The sequence below is a fragment of the Lactuca sativa genome, chromosome 4 (genome assembly GCF_002870075.4).
Source record: "Lactuca sativa cultivar Salinas chromosome 4, Lsat_Salinas_v11, whole genome shotgun sequence".
In the NCBI taxonomy this organism is placed as follows: domain Eukaryota; kingdom Viridiplantae; phylum Streptophyta; class Magnoliopsida; order Asterales; family Asteraceae; genus Lactuca; species Lactuca sativa.
Genome location: NC_056626.2, coordinates 92,650,608 through 92,669,059, shown reverse-complemented (window position 1 = coordinate 92,669,059; position 18,452 = coordinate 92,650,608). Strand labels below are relative to the sequence as shown.

The 18,452-nt window shown below is 39.0% G+C and overlaps 1 protein-coding gene across 5 annotated transcripts; it reads right to left on the bottom strand.

The window, feature by feature from the left end:
* Positions 1-9,337: 9,337 nt before the first annotated feature.
* On the bottom strand, positions 9,338-16,293 carry LOC111892412 (protein transport protein SEC16A homolog). Of its 5 annotated transcripts, none has more exons than XR_006190537.2 (9): positions 15,546-16,293; positions 12,174-14,732; positions 11,900-12,054; positions 11,454-11,836; positions 11,246-11,374; positions 11,093-11,169; positions 9,971-10,993; positions 9,666-9,885; positions 9,338-9,576 (listed from the first exon to the last, which is right to left on the bottom strand). XR_006190537.2 is itself a non-coding variant. In XM_023888460.2 (6 exons), the coding sequence occupies exons 2-4, from the start codon at positions 11,895-11,897 to the stop codon at positions 11,119-11,121; spliced, it is 624 nt and encodes a 207-aa protein (XP_023744228.1). In that variant the 5' UTR covers positions 11,898-14,732; positions 15,546-16,293; the 3' UTR covers positions 9,583-9,885; positions 9,971-10,993; positions 11,093-11,118. The 5 variants fall into 5 exon arrangements, 1 of the variants encoding a protein (XP_023744228.1); XR_006190539.2 differs by having other exon boundaries at positions 11,900-11,969; XR_006190538.2 differs by having other exon boundaries at positions 11,900-12,367; positions 12,961-14,732.
* Positions 16,294-18,452: the final 2,159 nt, after the last annotated feature.

The window sequence follows — 18,452 nt, the reverse complement described above, 5'->3', positions numbered from 1 at the left end:
CCATCTTTATTGGTTTCAGGTTATGGGAAAATGTTGAAGTCATAGGTTTGAAGAGCTCGTTCTACACAAAACATTCTCAATCATGTGCAATTCCTTCAACAGGTATTAGTGCATACTCTCCATGCCCAAAAAAGCTCAAAACAATACAACAGGTCATATATATATATATATATATATATATATATATATATATATATATAAAGCTTCTATCATAAGATTTCTCCATTTGAAATGAGAGGCTTTGTGAGACTACCATGTCACTATAAGCCACATAAATCAAAATCCAATGACAAGTAATGAAGGAGGTCTACTTGGATCCCACTATATGATCCAATAGCACACCATATCAGCAGAGGCTGATCCAAATGATATCCACGTCAGCTAAAGACCCGTGCAAAAAGACCCGTTCCTACTATCCCAGACATATGGCATGACATATCAGAAAAAGAGCCAGTCTCGTGTATAAAAAGAGGGGCCAATACTACTCTGATCAGGTAATGTTTTTAACATTCAGTTCAACCCCTTTTGAGTCAAAGATATTTAGAGAAAGAAGGGCCAATACTACTTTGATCAGGTAATGTTTTTAACATTTTTTTTTGTTCTAATTTTTACTAATATTGTCTCTGTTGGTAACACCCTCTCTTTAGCCTCAATTTAAAAACACATAACCACCAACTTATCATCCCTAATATATATTTTTCTTTCATATTTAATAGATTATTTCATACTTGAAGGAGATACAAGGTAGCTAATGTGTATCTTTGAAAAGCTTCTTGAAGTTGATTTCCTTATATTAGTTATTTTCTTATTTACTTTTTTTTATAAACACTATTTTTTAGCCATACTTAAATTTTTTGGATGAAAGCCCAATGCTTAGCAATTACCCTTTTAATCTTTATCTATCACTGTTTTTTTTTTTGTGCTTTCATCAGGTACCCTTTTAATCTTTATATATCACTGTATGGGTTTTTTTGTTCTTCATTTGCGTACTGGAAAATTTGATTTGAATTACTCAATAGTTCCAGTTGAGAATCAGGTTCATATGTAATCCATGTTAAAAATTTGATTTCTTATTATAATTCTTTCTTTTACTCAGTTGTATAATCTTCCCTTAATTTTCCACTTACAACCTTATATTCTACAGACTGAGATCTAGATAGAATATATGCATGATGAACTCATATGTGAATCATGTTTACATCACTAATCAATCACAGACACATATTTGTACTCAATTTTTAGTTTTTTTCATGATCGTTAAATGAGAATTCTTTTTGTTTCTAACATATCTTCGTTTGGTATCTTCAGGATATCCTACTTCAGGTCTCGACTATATCAAATTACGATTATTAAAAGGTAGAGTAATATGTGTGTTTCTGATTCATTTGAATGTGCTTATGTATCATCTTTTTTGTTAATGTCGATCACTTATCCTGCACGTCAACTGTTTATTTTTATGCAAAGAATAAACTTGAAAAGAATTTATAGCTAAAGATTTGTAAAATGGAGAAATTAGAGGATTTTGAAGAGATTTCTAATACGAGTTTTGGATTAAAAATGAGTGTTTTTGTCTTATTTGCAATTATAAAATTGTTCCACTTCAGATAATGAAAAACTTTAGGATATTAATTTTCAGAGATTTGATGTGTTGGAATATTCAATCCAAGTCTTATATAATCTCTATCTGGATGGTTGAAGAACGACCAGCAAGTGGTGATGTGCTACTAGCCTACTATGCCTTAATTAATTAAGAAAGCAATGGAATTTGCGTAAGTGTTCATATCCTTGTGAAATTCTCTTGATTTTTATGAAAATATATTAAACAATGGTTTTTGATGAATAATAATGAAATGAAATTTCTTCTATTGAATAGTAAGGATATTATTTTGAAACCATATTTTATTTGTTATTTTTATTTGCCTAAGAGGTATTGTCCCTTGGCTTTATAAGTTTACTTACCCCTTATTTGAATTCTCTTTTCTTTATTCTCTTTTCTTCGTTTATAAATTATAATAAGCACTATCAAGTCTTATTTTGACATATTTTTTGTTAAATTTAATTTCAGGAATGATTGTTTTGCCTTTGTATTCAAGACTTACTCGTTCAGATCAGGTTTTTTTTTCTTTTTTTTTTTACCTTATTTTTATTTTATATGGTTTACATTTGTATACAAGGAAGCATCTCGAAAGTTCCGCAATCTATGGTTGATGCCTCACTCGAACTCTATCCCATACCCTAATGCTGAAGCTACTCTGCCTCTCGGAACCCAAAAAGAAAGTCGGGCGCTTGGGAAGCTATGCAAAACCTGAAAAAAGGAATTTGCTTTCCATCTTTGAGCTCAGAGGTTATGATCGTCTCCTCATTAGGCTATTTTTAAAAAAGTATAGCTGACTCATCAGCTGAGTGGTTCGCCTCTTGTCCACCTGAGTTGTTTACTTCATCTTCCGACCTGGAAAATCAATGACTCTTCAGGTTAGGTTCTCTTTCAACATAGACATCCTAATGACCATGGATCAACTTCGTTTCACGAAACAGAAAGAAAATGAAATCTTCCTCTTAGGGCGTTCGATTCCCCGAAATGGCGACCCGTTTTGCCGGAGTATTCCGCTGTGGCTAGCATTGATTGTATATATAAAATTGAAATAATTATTCCCACGATATTTAGGACTTGGTGTTTTCCCCTTCCCCTAGAGGAAAAAGGAAGGTGGTGATCTCAACAAATATTGCAGAAACATTTCTTACGTTAGAGGTACTTTTGAGCAAAATGTTTTATTATATAAATAATAATAAATTTTCTGCTAAATTGTATTTTCTTATTGGGAAGACCTCCTTTGTTGAATCTGAGAGGCCAGTCACAATAGTTAACTTAACCCCAATCTTTTGGTATACCTGGTATTCCACCTCATGCCAAACCACCACATTTTGGTCCAAGCCAGCCTTTGGTAAACCACCACGTGTGTACCCGGAGTAGCAACCGAACCAATATGTACCACCTTTGGGTGGTGTGTTGGTGGACACGAAAGGCAAGTAGACAGAAGAAGCTCTTAATAAATGTATATTCACTTACATAAGGCATGCTTATTCATTTGTTTCACTCTTATGATAAAATCTTTGTAACAAAAATCTAAACCGTGGATTGAACTCTTTTACAGGTACCATTCCCTAAATATTGTCATGAAAATAAAAAAATTAAAAAAATTGGTTTATTTTATTGCAGGCAGAAGGAAATTATGGTTGCCTGCTCCTTGGTGCTGCTTTTTATTGCCTAGAATCAGTATGAATCTGCTTTTTCTGGAATTAAGGTACTCTTTTGTTTGCATTTATATTTTAGGTTAATTGTTCTGAAATATTATTTGGTTATCAGTTTATTAGGATGTGTTGTTATTACCTTCTTGCTAATGTTCTCGTTTGTCTGTTTACATGTTTTGTAGGTCTGGTGGCCTTGCTATTTTATATTTTGTGGGCATATTTTGTATTTTGTGGTTATGTATAGGTATGGAGAATGCCAAAATTATGGGTTGGATTTCTAAAATGCATTTCACAAACACAACCACATTCTTTTCGTGTTTTATTAAAAGTAAGTATGTCTCCTTGTTCACTTTCACTTTCATATTTTGTATTTGATTCTTTTTGGTTTATATTAAGTTAATTGAAGCAGTATAATATAATAGAATAGAAAGTGTTGCTTTTTTTTTGGGGGGGGGGGGGGAGTAGCACTATTTCACTCTTTCATATTAACTTTTATAATCTACATGTGTATTAAATTTTAATATTTTATACAGGTATGGGTTGTATTGAAGCTTGGATTCTTGGAAAAAATGTATGTTACTACATGTGTATTAAATTTTAATATTTTATAACGTAGATTGATGATGCTTGAAGCCTTTCTGAATACTAATGTGTTGATGATGAAAACAAGTACCATATGGAAACAGAAGCATAATAATAAGAAGTAGAAACAAGAAGGTGTTCCTTAATAGCAATGTAGTATTAGGTTACATAGTTAGGGAAAACCTCTGAATAACAATGTAAAATTAGATCCCTTAATACCAATGTATTACAATTTTTTAACATGATGTTATAGATGAAATTGATTGTTTTGGTATATATTTGTTTCTATATTTTTGTATTATGCGTAAATGAGTATCGTAAAAACGCGTTGTAAATGTATATTGTAAATGGTTGCTGAAGTTTATGATACGCAAATGTGTGTCATCTTCATTTATGATGGGGCTTTAATGAGGATCGTAAGAGTCAAGTGATTGTGGTGATCAGGATCGAGAAAAGTGCCATGGAGTGGTACTCGGTTGTTAAGTGTGGAGCCTGATGGGTGTCGTTATCAGAGGGTAAAGCCGGTGGCCGGCTTGAGATGGTGGTCAGGACACCGCAAGAAAGGAGAAAGTGAGTTTCGGGTTTCTATGGTTGTGCTTTGAGGAACCTGGGTTGGTTAATGCCAGGTGGTGCGTTACGGGAGTATTTCTGGAATTGAGTTGCCGCAGGCTTCGAGGACGAAGCCTAATTTAAGTGGGGGAGAATTGTAACATCCCGGAATATCAAGAGTAAAGTTGAAGGGCTAAAAGAGTAAATTGGAAAGGGCAACTCGGCGAGTCCACGAGTGTACTCGGTGAGTAGGGTCGCGATTTTGGTCGCGTGTTAAGTGGCCGACTCGGCGAGTTGGCGCTGAGTGAAGAAAACCCTAATTTCGGAGGATGAGCCCTATATAAAGGACATTATATCCTCTCCCTAGCCTCCTTACCTTCCCTTGAAGTCCAGAAAACCCTAGAAACGCGATTGTGAAGGATTGGAGTGCATTTGAACCTTGGAAAAGAGATTTGGAGGAAGATCTTGGAGAGTTAGGAGGCTTGGAGCAAGGGGCTTTGCTTAGATTCGGATTTCATTGCTGTTGGGGCTTCCTATTGAGGTATTATCTCGTTCTTGGGGTGTTATTCTTCTAGATTCATTATTCTTGGAATGTATGGGAGGTTTAGCTTGTGGTATCTTGAGTTTGAAGAGTAGATCTGAGGTTGCTACCTCAGATCTGGAGTGGAGGAGGTCTAAAGTGCATTAAAGTCCCTGTTGTTGAGTGATTAGTGAAGCCATCATGTCCCAAACCCTAGCCCTAAAGTGTAAAATGCCTAGATCTTTTTGGATTCACGTAAAGTTTGCCACTTTACATGATGGATGGGTTGTAGGAGGCTAGATCTACGTTCTGGATCAATTGCATGGCCTGGAAGGTTCTGTGTGGGATGAGATCTAGAAGCACTCGGCGAGTCACAAAGGTGTACTCGGCGAGTTGCTTCAAGATGGTCTGGAACTCGGCGAGTAGGTTGAAGATAGCCTTAGACTCGGCGAGTCTGTTCTTGGACTCGGCGAGTCTGGTCGTGAGGTCCAAATTTCTTCTGGTTGAGCTGTGACTCGGTGAGTCAAGGGATGACTCGGTGAGTCGAGTGAGAAAGGACTCAGAGTTGCTGGACTCGGCGAGTCTTGGGGTGACTCGGCGAGTTAAGTCGCGGATGGGGGAGATTCTGTGTATGTGGACTCGGCGAGTCATTGGGATGACTCGGCGAGTAGAGTCAGTCAGGGGTTGACTTTGGCCAAGGGTTGACCAGTTATTTTCAAGGGGCATTTTGGTAATTATTGAATATTGTTTTGAGTTCAGTGTCTTGGTGTTGGCCAGTGTTGGAGATCGTATCAGTGGTTGGAGTAGCTTGGGTTATCTGTTCAGTCGGCAATTTCGAGGTGAGTTATCCTCACTATATCAACAAGGTCTAAGGCACCAAGGCCGGCCCTTTATCGGATTGAGATCCGGGTATTTGTTGTTATGTTATTGATTTGATATGTTTGCATCATGGTAGCTAGGATGGTGTATGTTAGAGACCTGGTTGAGATCGGTATCCTGATATGTAGGGTGATGCTATGTTAGTGACCGGTTAGGTCGGTATCCTGGTTAGGATGATGATATGTTATGTGATCTGTTTGATCAGCTTGTTGACTGTGAATTGTTATATGATTGTATGTTTATGTGCACATGGTTGTTTGGGCTGGAGTTGAGTTGAGGCGGGTCCTGCTTTGTGCTGTAGGCCAAGATACCCAGGGCGGACCGGTTGTCCCGAAGGCCCAGCGAGCGGTCCGTATAAGCTATAGGCCCCAAGAGGGTGGACCAGACGTGCCGAGGCTCGGAGAATGGACCAGGCCGACTGAAGGCCCGGTGCGGGCGGACCAGTCATACTGTAGACTCAGAGAGTGGACCAGGTGGATTGAAGGCCCAATGCAGGCGGACCAATCATACTGTAGACTCGATGTATATGGCTAGACTCGGAGAGTGGACCAGGTGGATTGAAGGCCCGGTGCGGGCGGACCAATCACACTGTAGACTCGATGTATATGGCTAGACTCGAAGGGTGGACCAGGTGGACTGTTGGCCGGTGCGGCGAACCAGTCACACAGTAGACCCGAAGTGCATGGTTGTTCTGTGATCGGATATGATATGGCATGTTATGCGTGTATGGTATATGTGGTTGGTATTTTGGGGATATCTCACTAAGCTTTCGGGCTTACAGTTGTGGTTTTATGTTTTTCAAGTTCTTCAGGAGACCGTGGCAAGGCGAAGGCGTGATCGTACTGCTCCTCATGTTTATGTTGTGATGTGATTCTGGGAATACTCTAAATAAATTGTATTGAAAACCTTTTTGTAATAATTTAATGAAATCGGGTTGTTTTTGAAAAGTTTAAATTGGTTTGAGTTTTTCGGTCGTTACAAGTTGGTATCAGAGCCTTGGTTTGAGTGAATTGGAGGAACACTCGTGTGACTCCAGTCTCAAATCGAGGAGGGTTTTCAAAAGAGAATTTAAAATGGTTTTCAAAATGAGTAAAAGGAGGACGCGGAGGTACGATCAGCCAGAGCGAGTAAGTAACCGCAAAATACGATAGATGATATTTGTTTTGAGCTTTGATAGAACAGCATGCTAGTGCTAGGCCAGGGATCTTCAGGATTTCATGATAATGTTGCCTGATTTATGATGCCTGTTAGCCTCGGGTTTCATTGTGGGAGATTTCCAGTGTTCCTCTAGTTGTGAGGATTGAGCGCTTGTTATGTATGTTTTACACTAGGGTGTTGTGGTAGTACTTCATACAAATATGGGTAGGTGTGGAAGGTAGTATGGGCCCGTACTACTGAAAGCACAGGACCCATACGCGTATCAGGGAAACCATGACCTCTAGGATTGGTTTGAGATTTGGTTCCCGGGTTAGTGGGAAGTGTCTGAGATTTTGTGGTGTTTTTCAGTATGGAGATTCCGAGGCATGCTGGGAGTGGATCCGGGTCAGGATCGGGAGCAGGAGAGGGAGTTACGGGCGGTTCAGTACCGCCCGAGGTTATTGGTCAGATGAGCACGTGCGAGGATTCGCGAGATCCTGCATGATGAGGTTGCTGCGTTGTTCCGGGCTGAGTTGCCGGAACTGTTTGGGTCGATCAAGACCGCCATAGTTGAGTATTTTGATGAGTGCTATGCAGCTCTCACAGAGACGGCTGCTGTGACGGCTACAACGGTTGTAACAGCGGCAGGGGAGGAGCCGGTCGGGGTTTTCAGTATCGGGACTTCGATAATACGAAGCCTCCCACCTTTGATGGAGTTCAGGACCCGATTGTTGCTATGAGATGGTTATCGGACGTGGAGGGGTGTTTCTTCACGTGTTCATGCCCTGCTGATCAGAGGGTGAGGTGTGCTCTGAACCTATTGAGGCTCGGAGCGAAGGATTGGTGGAGATTGACCACGAGGTCATATTCGGATGCGCAGAGGGCTGCGATTTCATGGGATCAGTTCAGAGAGATGTTTAACACTCGTTATGTTCTGCGGGTTGAGAGAGAGAGAGAGAGAGAGAGAGAGAGAGATTGGCTCAGGAGTTCCTTGAGCTGAAGCAGGGTTCGGAGTCGGTGACTGAGATCACCAGGATGTTCACTGAGAGGGTGATGTTTTGCCCTGAGTTCGCTTCGGAGCAGGCTCAGATGTCCCGATATCTGAGTATGCTCAAGAGAGATATCATACAGTTTGTGTCTATGCAGAGGTGCGACACTTTGTTGGAGTTACAGGAGGTCGCCAGGCGGCGTGAGTTAGAGATTGAGTTGCAGTTGCGTGAGCTAAGGCAGGCTCCGGTGCAGTCGTAGCCGGCGCCGAAACGGTCCAAGACCGTTGATTCTAGGGTGGGAGATCAGAGCAGCCACGCTTGTGGGAAGTGTGGGAGGGGTCACACCGGAGTTTGTCGGTCCGGTGGTGCATGCCGCAAGTGCGGAAAGGAGGGGCACTATACGAGGGATTGTCGGCAGTCAGCGCCGGTTCGGGATTTGAGGATTTGTTATCATTGTCATCAGGTTGGGCACTTGAGGGTCAACTGTCCACAACTTGCTGCAGGACCAGTGCAGGCTCCAGCACCGGCCACTTTGAGGATCACGGGTGGAGGTCAAGGTGGAGCAGAGCCCCCAAGGGCTCAGGGTTGTGCTTTTCAGCTTACAGCAGAGGAGGTCAGAGCAGTGCTGGATGCAGCCGCGGGTATGTTTCTTTCTTGATGTCTTGATTATCTTGTGATTATTGTGGAGTATTGTTTATCTGCTAGTCTCATTGTGTGGTTTTCGGTGTGGTATTCGTTGTTCTTTGAGAGTTATGGTATGGTTATGGGTTAGTGATGAGAATTTCGTTGGTTATCATTCATGGGGATTATTAGTGGAAATCTTGCGTTTGGTTTGAAGGTTGGGTAGCATCTGCATTCTAAGGAATGGTTAGCTGCAGATTGAGTTTCTTTCGAGCTCGGGATGATCAATGTTGATATGTGATTTTGTGAAGGTTGTTTGTGCTTGCGGGACGCAGTTCGCGTGTAAGTCACTACAAGAAAAACAGCCTTTTACGACGCGCAATGCGTGTCCTAAAACGCTCAGACGACACGCAGATGCGTGTCAAGGAAGGCCATGTCATAACGAGAGACGACACGCTTTTGCGCGTCATCTATTTACGACGCGCATTTACGACGCACATTTATGACACACATTTACGACGCACATTTATGACACGCAATGCGTATCAAGGAAGGCCCTGTCATAAAGGAAGATGACATGCATTTGCATGTCGTAACCTTACGACGCGCGTGTTTATGACACACAATGCGTATCAAGGAAGCGCCTGTCATAAATGAAGATGACACGCATTTGCGTGTCATAAACTTCAGTAACCATTTTCGATATGCATTTACGACGCGTCTTTACGATACTCATTTACGTATAATACAAAAATATGTAAACAAATATAGACCAAAACAATCAATTTCATCCTATAACATCATGTAAAAATATTGTAATACATTGATATTAAGGGGATCTAATTGTACATTGTTATTAAGAGGTTTTCCCTAAATATCTAACCTAATACTACATTGCTATTAAGGGACACCTTCTGCAATGTAATGCTATACAAACTAAAAAGATATACACAAAGATGATAAACATCAAATTCCAACTAAGTAGAGTTGCATCTTGCCTTTCATAATTCTTTAAGACTAATGAACCCCTGCTCCGATAATTCTCGTGACCTGATCAAATAAAAGTCAAAAAATTAATATGCTAATATAATTATTAGAAGAATCAAACATGGAATGGTAGTTGTAAAAGACGAAATTACCGTTTTCTCCAACTTCCTGCATCATAATTGAGGTCGAAATATGACATTTCTTTTTCCAAACTATATGAAAAAAAGTCAAAAACATCAAGAATACTTGAAGTTGAGGTAGATCATATCGCAGTAAATTTAGTTGGTTTTGGCAAAGAAGCCAAAGTCACACACAGTGACTCATGCATCTGTCCTGCTGTCCCCTCAAAAAACCGCCACAACTAGCAACAAACTACCAAAAAAATACATCATCAGAAAAAAAATGGAAGTAGCATTTAGCCCATAATATACATCAACAAATTACAAGATACACCCACCAGTGTGTCGCCTGTAAACACAGCAGGGTCATTTTCTTCTATAGTAGTGTTTAATAGCTGAAAACATAAAAAAATGATTATTACTAACGTATCGGGATTCTATAATCTATAGTAGTGTTTAATAGCATTAAAGATACATGATCAAAATTAATTACCTGATGGAGACATACACTTAAATGCAAAAAGTGTAAGAATAACCGCAACAGAAGATGCTAAATCCAAAATATTGAAATCAAAGAGAAGGTAGGAATCAAAATATAATAGAAAAAATTTTTATAACCGAGTAGATTTTTCAGAATGTATTAAGAAAAGAAGTAGGATGCATTGTTATATTAAATAAAATAAAAAATAATTACTTTTGGAAATGACTAAATTGAATAAAATAATCATTTTGTACTAGTTGTTAATATATACATATATAGTCACTTTTAAAATCTGTTAAAAATAATAAAGGATTATAATAAATTAAATTCCAATGAAATCTTAAAATAGAACTAAAATAAAAAATAGTTACTTTTGGAAGATTAAAAAACAAAATGATCTTATACGATGAAACTTTTAGTTCCAGGGGTTATCAAAGATTATATACATAAAAGTATATTATGATTATAATGTCATTCCATTCCATCGAAAATGAGCCTAGCAGAAGAAATGCACTATTCCCTTCTTTTCAATACAATCAGAACAATTCTAATTCCAACTTTGATCACTACATACCAAATAGTAGCATGGTGTAAAAAGTATAAAAAATGGTAACTGACCTATTCGAGTACTAGGTACCATTCTTTCCTTCAAGTGTTGAAGCAACAAGCTGCCAATTTGTCTCGCAAAATTCAAATATAATGATATTATTATTATTATTACCTGTGATATATTTACAGCAGCAACAGTGGCACTATCTGTTGCAGTGTCAGTTGAAAATACATCTGCAGGTTGACCGACAATAAGTAGACATAATGTCCTTAAAGGTGACCCTGCTACTAGCTGATGAACACCCATCTTCCTAACACAATCCACATAGAACTGCAATACACAAAATTATAAATAAATTAACATCTTTTTGCTTCCCTTCAGTGTGTGTGTATGTGTGTGTATGTGTGTGTGAGAGAGAGAGAGAGAAACCTGATCACCATGTTGTGCTGCAAGAATTAAGGCAATCCCCCATAAACTAGCATAATTTGGACTTCAGCAGCAGTTGCCTAAGAAAATAAAGAGAAATAAAAAAAAGATGTTTTTTTTTTAATATTATGTGAATAAATAAAATAAGGTGAATACCCGAATTTGTCCTTCTGGTGGCAACTGTTGCAAGCAGTTAGCGAAAGCTCCATAATGGCCATATTGAGAAGTGTCTTTCTTTGCAAATGCAAACAGTCTAGCAACCGCTACATTTGGGGCGTCGTTTTCCTGTTAAATTACGAAAATACCCTTATTTGTTATTTGGAATTTGGGTAAACTAAAATTAATAAAAAGATGAAAGTTTTACCTTTGATGTAGTATCGGTGCCAAAAGGAGAACGTAATTTCCCGTAATGTTGTGAAGCTATTTTGAGTAAAGAAAGTAGAAGCTTTAAAACTTGATCTTTTTTATAATCCATGTCAGTAGGAGGGTGTGACTGTGTGATTCTCTCATCAATCCCTCTATTCAGCTCTTTACCACCAACATTTCCACCAGCAAGTGGGCCCGGAACTGATTGGCGGCAAAGAGTGTGAAAGTAATCACATATGCGGGTCCCACCGGTTGCCATGTCACCACCTCCGGTCACAATTTCAGCCATGTTAAGAACAAAAATTGGCCCACCACTTGTATCCTTCATCACAATCAACTTCCCACCAAAACCAAAAGTAACCAAGGCATGAGGAGGTTGACCTGCAGATGACCACATGTTAAGATCCATGATGTGAGTAGTACAATTGGTTTTGAATTCCATACCCCTTCTCTTCAACCTGATAAGTGAATATCATAAAGTAGTAGCCAAGAACAAATTATTAATCTTGTTTTGCTGTAAATAATGGAAATGATAAAAGTTAGGTTCCAAGAAGACATATAGAGCTCAAGCATTTCCTCATGGTTTCACCGGAAGCAAACTGTACCCATAAATAAAACATAAATCATATGTTGTTTTTATTATAAACAAATAAAGCCTAAAATAAAAGCATCAAAGTGAATAAAAAAGGGGAAATTGAAAAGTAGGAGTAGTTGATACCGTAAAGTCAGATTGTTGCTGCTAATCTACTACAACACCCACTTTTGACATGGGTCTGTGACCATGAATGGAAGAAAATGCAGTTACAAGTTTCTGTTGAAATATCAATTGAATGTTATTTATTGATAATCATGTAACTCGATATCAACTGAGTAATGTGTTGCATTATTCTAGAGCTTTCCGAACCTATTCACCTGCAAATTATAACAGTCAAAATCTAACTAATATGAAAATAATAACAGTAGACAAGATACATCAGGTAATTTATTGATAATCAGAGTAAAAATGAGCAAGAAGGAAATATAATTTAAGAAAAGATAAATAAAGATCATATGCTCCATTGTTCATTATTGCTTGATATACATGATTGAATAACAAGACACCTATCAAATTATATGTCATCGAATAAAAGGCTGAATAACAGTGTAACCTCTTAACACATCAGAAGCCATTAAACTTAAGTAAAAATGAAGCATTAAGCCCTAAAAGAATGAATAATAGTGCAATATGTTGAAATAATCAAAGGGTACCAATGTTCCTTAAGGGAATGTGACCTCTGGGGCCTACTCATCGAATAGAGTATCAAAAGGATCAAGATTGGGTTTCCTACTAAATTAGATAACTGAATAAACAACAGAAATACCTTTGTTGGATAAACTGCTTCCCACCAAAGAATTACAATGAGGTGGAGGACCTACTTTATTATTCTTTTTAAGTCTTGATATGCATTACCACAAAGGTATTACTATCTAGTCTCAAGTTGAAATTTTTTAAGGAATATATGTACCTTTTTCTTGGAAATCTTTATCTATTTTCACAAGACCAGCTACCACTACTGGAAGGAAGAGGATCATTCAGACCCTACAAAAAAAATCATCTATAATGAAATATACTCCACTTTAATACCAATTGTTAACCAAATTATCAGTAAATCCGATATTGCTTCAGTAACATGAGCTTCCACTTTTACTAGCTCTGATTTAGGCTCCGGCTCTGGTAGTGGTTCTGCTGGTGGCGGTTTGGATGGAGCCTCCACCTCTGCATCTGCCTCTTTTTTGTGTTCAATGGCAAGAATTCCTTTTGGTTTTCTGTCAACTGATGAAGCACAAGGAGCTTCTTTTACAAGTTCTTCCATGGCTTGTGTGAATGAAGATGGTGACTTCATAATCATGAATTAAAATTAAAATTCAGAAGTCAAAAATATAAAACTTGTTATACAATAAGGCAATCATACCTACTCAATCTTAATAAACTTCTCACCACGTCCCACGTCAAGACTTTTACATATCTCATAAAATTCAGATAATCTCTCTGCCTGGAAACCAGGATGGGTATTCTAGGAATTTATAAAAACTCTATAAGGTATAAATGAAGTTTCCTGTATAGAATTACTTGCTGGACACAATTTCCAAATGGTAAATTAAATGTGAGCTAAGATTATGGAACTGGAAGGATGAAATTGTACTTGTTGATGCCCAAATTTTTTTTTTTTGTAACTTGTAATGTAATGTGATGCTCCAGTGAGAGTTAGCTTGCAATATTCAAAAGAAATGTAGGATTAAAGCATTTATCTAAAAAAGGATTTGAAAACACACATGAATTGAAAATTTCCTAAAAAAATAACAATAGAGGTGACTTGATAGAACCACAGTATCTGCTATGAGGGGAACAGATCAATCGAAACTTAAGTGGATTGTTGTTTTACTTTTATAATAGCTTTTACTAATTAATATTTAATATTTATGAAATTCATATTTTAAGTACAAAAAAGTATTGCAAGTCAACCCAAACCAATCAGTTGATATAAATGTAAAATAACGTACCTATACCTAAAACTTAAATAAAACAAAAGGGAACCGACATGACTTACCAAGTTCCTTATAGATACATAACTATGCTGAATGCCATTTCTGATCATATCATTCTCTATAGCATTTATTCTTTTAGCAGCTTCTGCTCATGACTCATTATTTCCATCTTCATAAGGAGCATTCACATTTCCAAACAATGAAAATAGCAACTCGTATGTTGTAATATTTCTATCTTCATAACTGTGAACTTGTATAGTGACATATGCTGGCACATCTGCCCATCCAGTTCTTAGTTATTTGATTCCATGCCTGCTTACATCAGCAAATATGTTATATCTGAGATCCAAAAAAACATTTGAGAGGCTTGAACTCTTTGTCTAGGAAAGTTCAACTTGTTTCCCACTAAGAAGCTACACAGGGAGCTTTTGATTTCACTACACCTCCCAATGAATAAACTTTAGCATCAATCAGTTCTAATCAGGAATATATTATAAAAGAAAATTGTATCCTTAATTCAATTTCTACTCTAGTAATACTTCTTGAAAGTAACAATGATTGTATGATGAAATCATGAAAAGCATTATTGTTTCTTGGAGGAGATTCTCTGTTACTAACTTGTCTCTTTTTAGCCTCTCCACCTTGTTCTCTTAAACCAAAATGAAGAGTTCAATGAGGATTCACACAATAGCTATTGATAGCAGCAAATCCGGAAGCACAATGGTCCAATCCCATTCAAGTTTCTTTGGACCTATCAGCAAGATAAGAATACAAAATTCTTGTCATGATGGAAAGATTAAAAGCTAGTAAGATTTAAAGTGAAAATGATTATAAAAATCAAAGAAAAATTAAACCAGCAGCCAATTAGAAGATGCATGGACCATTGTATTTGGAACCCAATGACTCTACATAAACAAAACTAAAATTGTCTTATTTATGACACATAATATCGAACACCATAATAATTTTAGGAAGTAATAAAAAAGAAAGACTATATATGGAACATAAGGAAATAGTAATCAACTGCAAATCTCAAGCATCTGTTGTGCTTTCAGCAAAGCTTTCATGTAGAAATGTCCACAATAATGAAGCCTTCCAAACTAGACTAGAGTAGTAATGGCATGAATATACAAGTAAAAACCCATTAGTTTAACATATGGAAACTCTTTTTAATTTTTACCATACAAAAGCCAGCTCAAGGAAAAAATTCACACAAGAGCCATTATATGTCATTAAAAACTCCAAACAATCGATGAAAAGCTTAAAGAGAAGTCATGACACTAATTGAATTGCAAGGGTCAGCAATCTACTATTCTCTCAGCAAGAACTGCAGTTAATCAGAAACAAAAAAAGTGCAATATAATATGTCATTAATTTGTCTAGATTATATAACAATGAGTGATTATGCCTAGTTTTTCTTCTAGTTTTTGTGTATGAGTAGGACTCTTTCATGCATCACACTAAACTGGAAACAAGGTAAAATCAATGAGCTCTTGTAGTCTAAAAATGATACTCAAACAACTTTGGAAAGATCTATATACATTCATAGCAGGTAGCCAGGTACCTTGAGCTGGAAATTTCTCATCAACCAATGGGATGTCAACAAGCACCGATCCATTCTATAGAAGGTTCCCAATTGATGACTTTATCATGAAAGATTATGAAGGCGATCGGTACCCAGGACTCCCACTCAGATGAAATTGCAGAGAGAGAGAGAGAAGATTACCAGATGGGCTGATTCTCAGCCTTATAAAGGTTCTGTGCTCTGGTTCTTTTCTAAGAACATCAACAGAATGAAAGAAGATCAACTTTAGTAGATAGCTGAATGAGTGTGGATGGGTCCGATTTATCATCAACAAGCTCCGATCCTTCTAATAGTATAGGATCTCTAGTCTCTTCTGAAAAAAAAAACCCTAAAAAGACAAATCACAATCGATCCAATAATTTGTGATTTTGACCCAGGAGGGTTGTAATATTGATGATACAGAGGTGCAGAAAACAACTTCAAAGGCATCATCATCTTCAGGGTGCAAAGAGAATTTGGACTCGATTTAAGTAGGATTCGAGTTGCATAAATTAACAAGAGAAGAAAAGTAGATAGATATTGCCGATTGTGCTTGGACAGATGATCATTCGGTAGGAGCATGGCAGATGGGGAAGGACCAGTGGTCAACAATAATGGTGAGGAACGAGATGTTTGATAAGACCGATAAGAAGGAGTTCAGGAGTAGCGGAGAAGCGGATCAGAGAGGAGATTCAGAAGATGAAAGATAGAAAAAAGGTAGAAGGCGGGTTTTCAAAATTTTGGGGATTTCGTTTCCCCCTGTCTAAACGCGCGTTTCATTAAAATTATAAAGCGACAGGCATAGAGGACGTGCGTTTAAGATAAAGCGCCCTCCGTGTTTTTAATTTTTTTTTTCTTTAGACACCAATTTAAGGGCGCACAAAAATGCGTGACGTGAATCCTTAAATTTTTTGAAGAGATGACACTATTTTAAGGTCACTCTCTTTTGCGTAACAAAAATCAGTGTGTGTCATGGTTTGCGCGTCATTAAAGGCATATATTCTAGTAGTGAGTGTTTGTGTTGTGTAAGGTTGTTGAGGGAGGTCGGTGATGGCGACCGGTGATTTATAATCAGTGCTATAAGTGGGGGAGAATTGGAAAATTCTTCGGAAGTTCGATGAGCATGTGAGGTTGTTTAGCTGTTTGGGATTCAGCAGTGTTCTGCCAGCTAAGAGCGTAGGCTGGTATGGGTGAGTGGCAGGCATGCGGGGCGGGATACGGACCAAGGGTACTTGATTGTGGAGGGCCTGGGATCAGGCCGAGATTGAGTTTGTGTGATGGAGATAGAGTTCGGAACCCCTAGAGGGCTAGAACAGTATGCATAGGAGGATTTCCCGGAGAGATAATTCGGAGTGATGAATGCTGGTTGAGCAGTCCGGATAGACTGAAGGCCGGTAGGCGTACCAGTCAGGCCGAAGGCTCGGAGAATGGTCCAGCCAGACTGAAGGCACTGGAGGGTGGTCCAGATTGGCTGAAGGTTCTGAGAGTGGTCCAGATTGATTGAAGGCCTGGTAAGGCGGTCCAGTCATGCTGAAGACTCTGCAGGTATTGTTAGACCGGTTCGAGGAAATGGGTTGAGTATGTCGCGATGTGTTAGCATCAGAGGGTCTGGCCCCAAGTATTGATCTTGATTAGTGGAGATAGTGCATGGACTCAAGGGTCCTTGCGAGCAGATTTAGAGAATGTGTGTTGCATGGATAGCGGTTATGCTATAAAGGAGTGGTGTAGCGTTGGGCGAGCACCGTGGCACTTGTCGTAGTGACAAGGCGGCCAAGTGGATTTCCTTGGTAAGGAAAAGAGAGAGGAATGTAACTCCGAGAGGGAGTGTAAATTCACGGAAGTGAAAGCAGCAGCGCAGAGTTATGATTGGAGTGGTCCATTTGCGGTCATTGAGTAGCGTGATTGCGGCAGTGGTATGGGATCATATCCGGTTTGGGATGTCTGCTGAGGTTGCGGAAGGAATTCCGCGGGTGTAGAGCCAAGAGGCTCGGAAGGGATGTAGGGAGGGAGTCTTGGGCTCCCAGTGTGATTCTGATCATGGAATTGTGTATGTAGTGGTGGTTCATCCTGGGGGATGTTTGGAGATGTCGTCAGTGTGACGGGTTTTCCCAACCCGAGAGTGCTAGGGCTAGTTCAGCATGTGCATGCGATTGCAAGAGGAGAACTCATAGGAGTTGCTCTGAGGCTGAGGAATGTGTCATTCTATCAGCAGGATGTGGATAAAGTTGGACTCGGATCAAGAACCCGGTGGTTCAGGGTTATATCTAGCTCGTAAGAGTCAAGTGATTGTGGTGATCGGGATCGAGAAAAGTGCCATGGAGTGGTACTCGGTTGTTAAGTGTGGAGCCTGATGGGTGTGGTTATCATAGGGTAAAGCCGGTGGCCGGCTTAAGATGGTGGTCAGGACACTGCAAGAAAGGAGAAAGTGAGTTTCGGGTTTCTATGGTTGTGCTTTGAGGAGCCTGGTTTGGTTAATGGCAGGTGGTGCGTTACGGGAGTATTTCTGGAGTTGAGTTGCCGCAGGCTTCGAGGACGAAGCCTAAGTTAAGTGGGGGAGAATTGTAACATCACGGAATATCAAGAGTAAAGTTGAAGGGCTAAAAAAGTAAATTGGAAAGGGCAACTCGGCGAGTCCACGAGTGGACTTGGCGAGTAGGGTCGCGATTTTGGTCGCATGTTAAGTGGCCGACTCGGTGAGTCGGCGGCTGGACTCGACGAGTTGGCGCTGAGTGAAGAAAATCCTAATTTCGGAGGATGAGCCCTATATAAAGGACATTATATCCTCTCCCCAGCCTCCTTACCTTCCCTTGAAGTCCAGAAAACCCTAGAAACGCGATTGTGAAGGATTAGAGTGCATTTGAACCTTGGAAAAGAGATTTGGAGGAAGATCTTGGAGAGTTAGGAGGC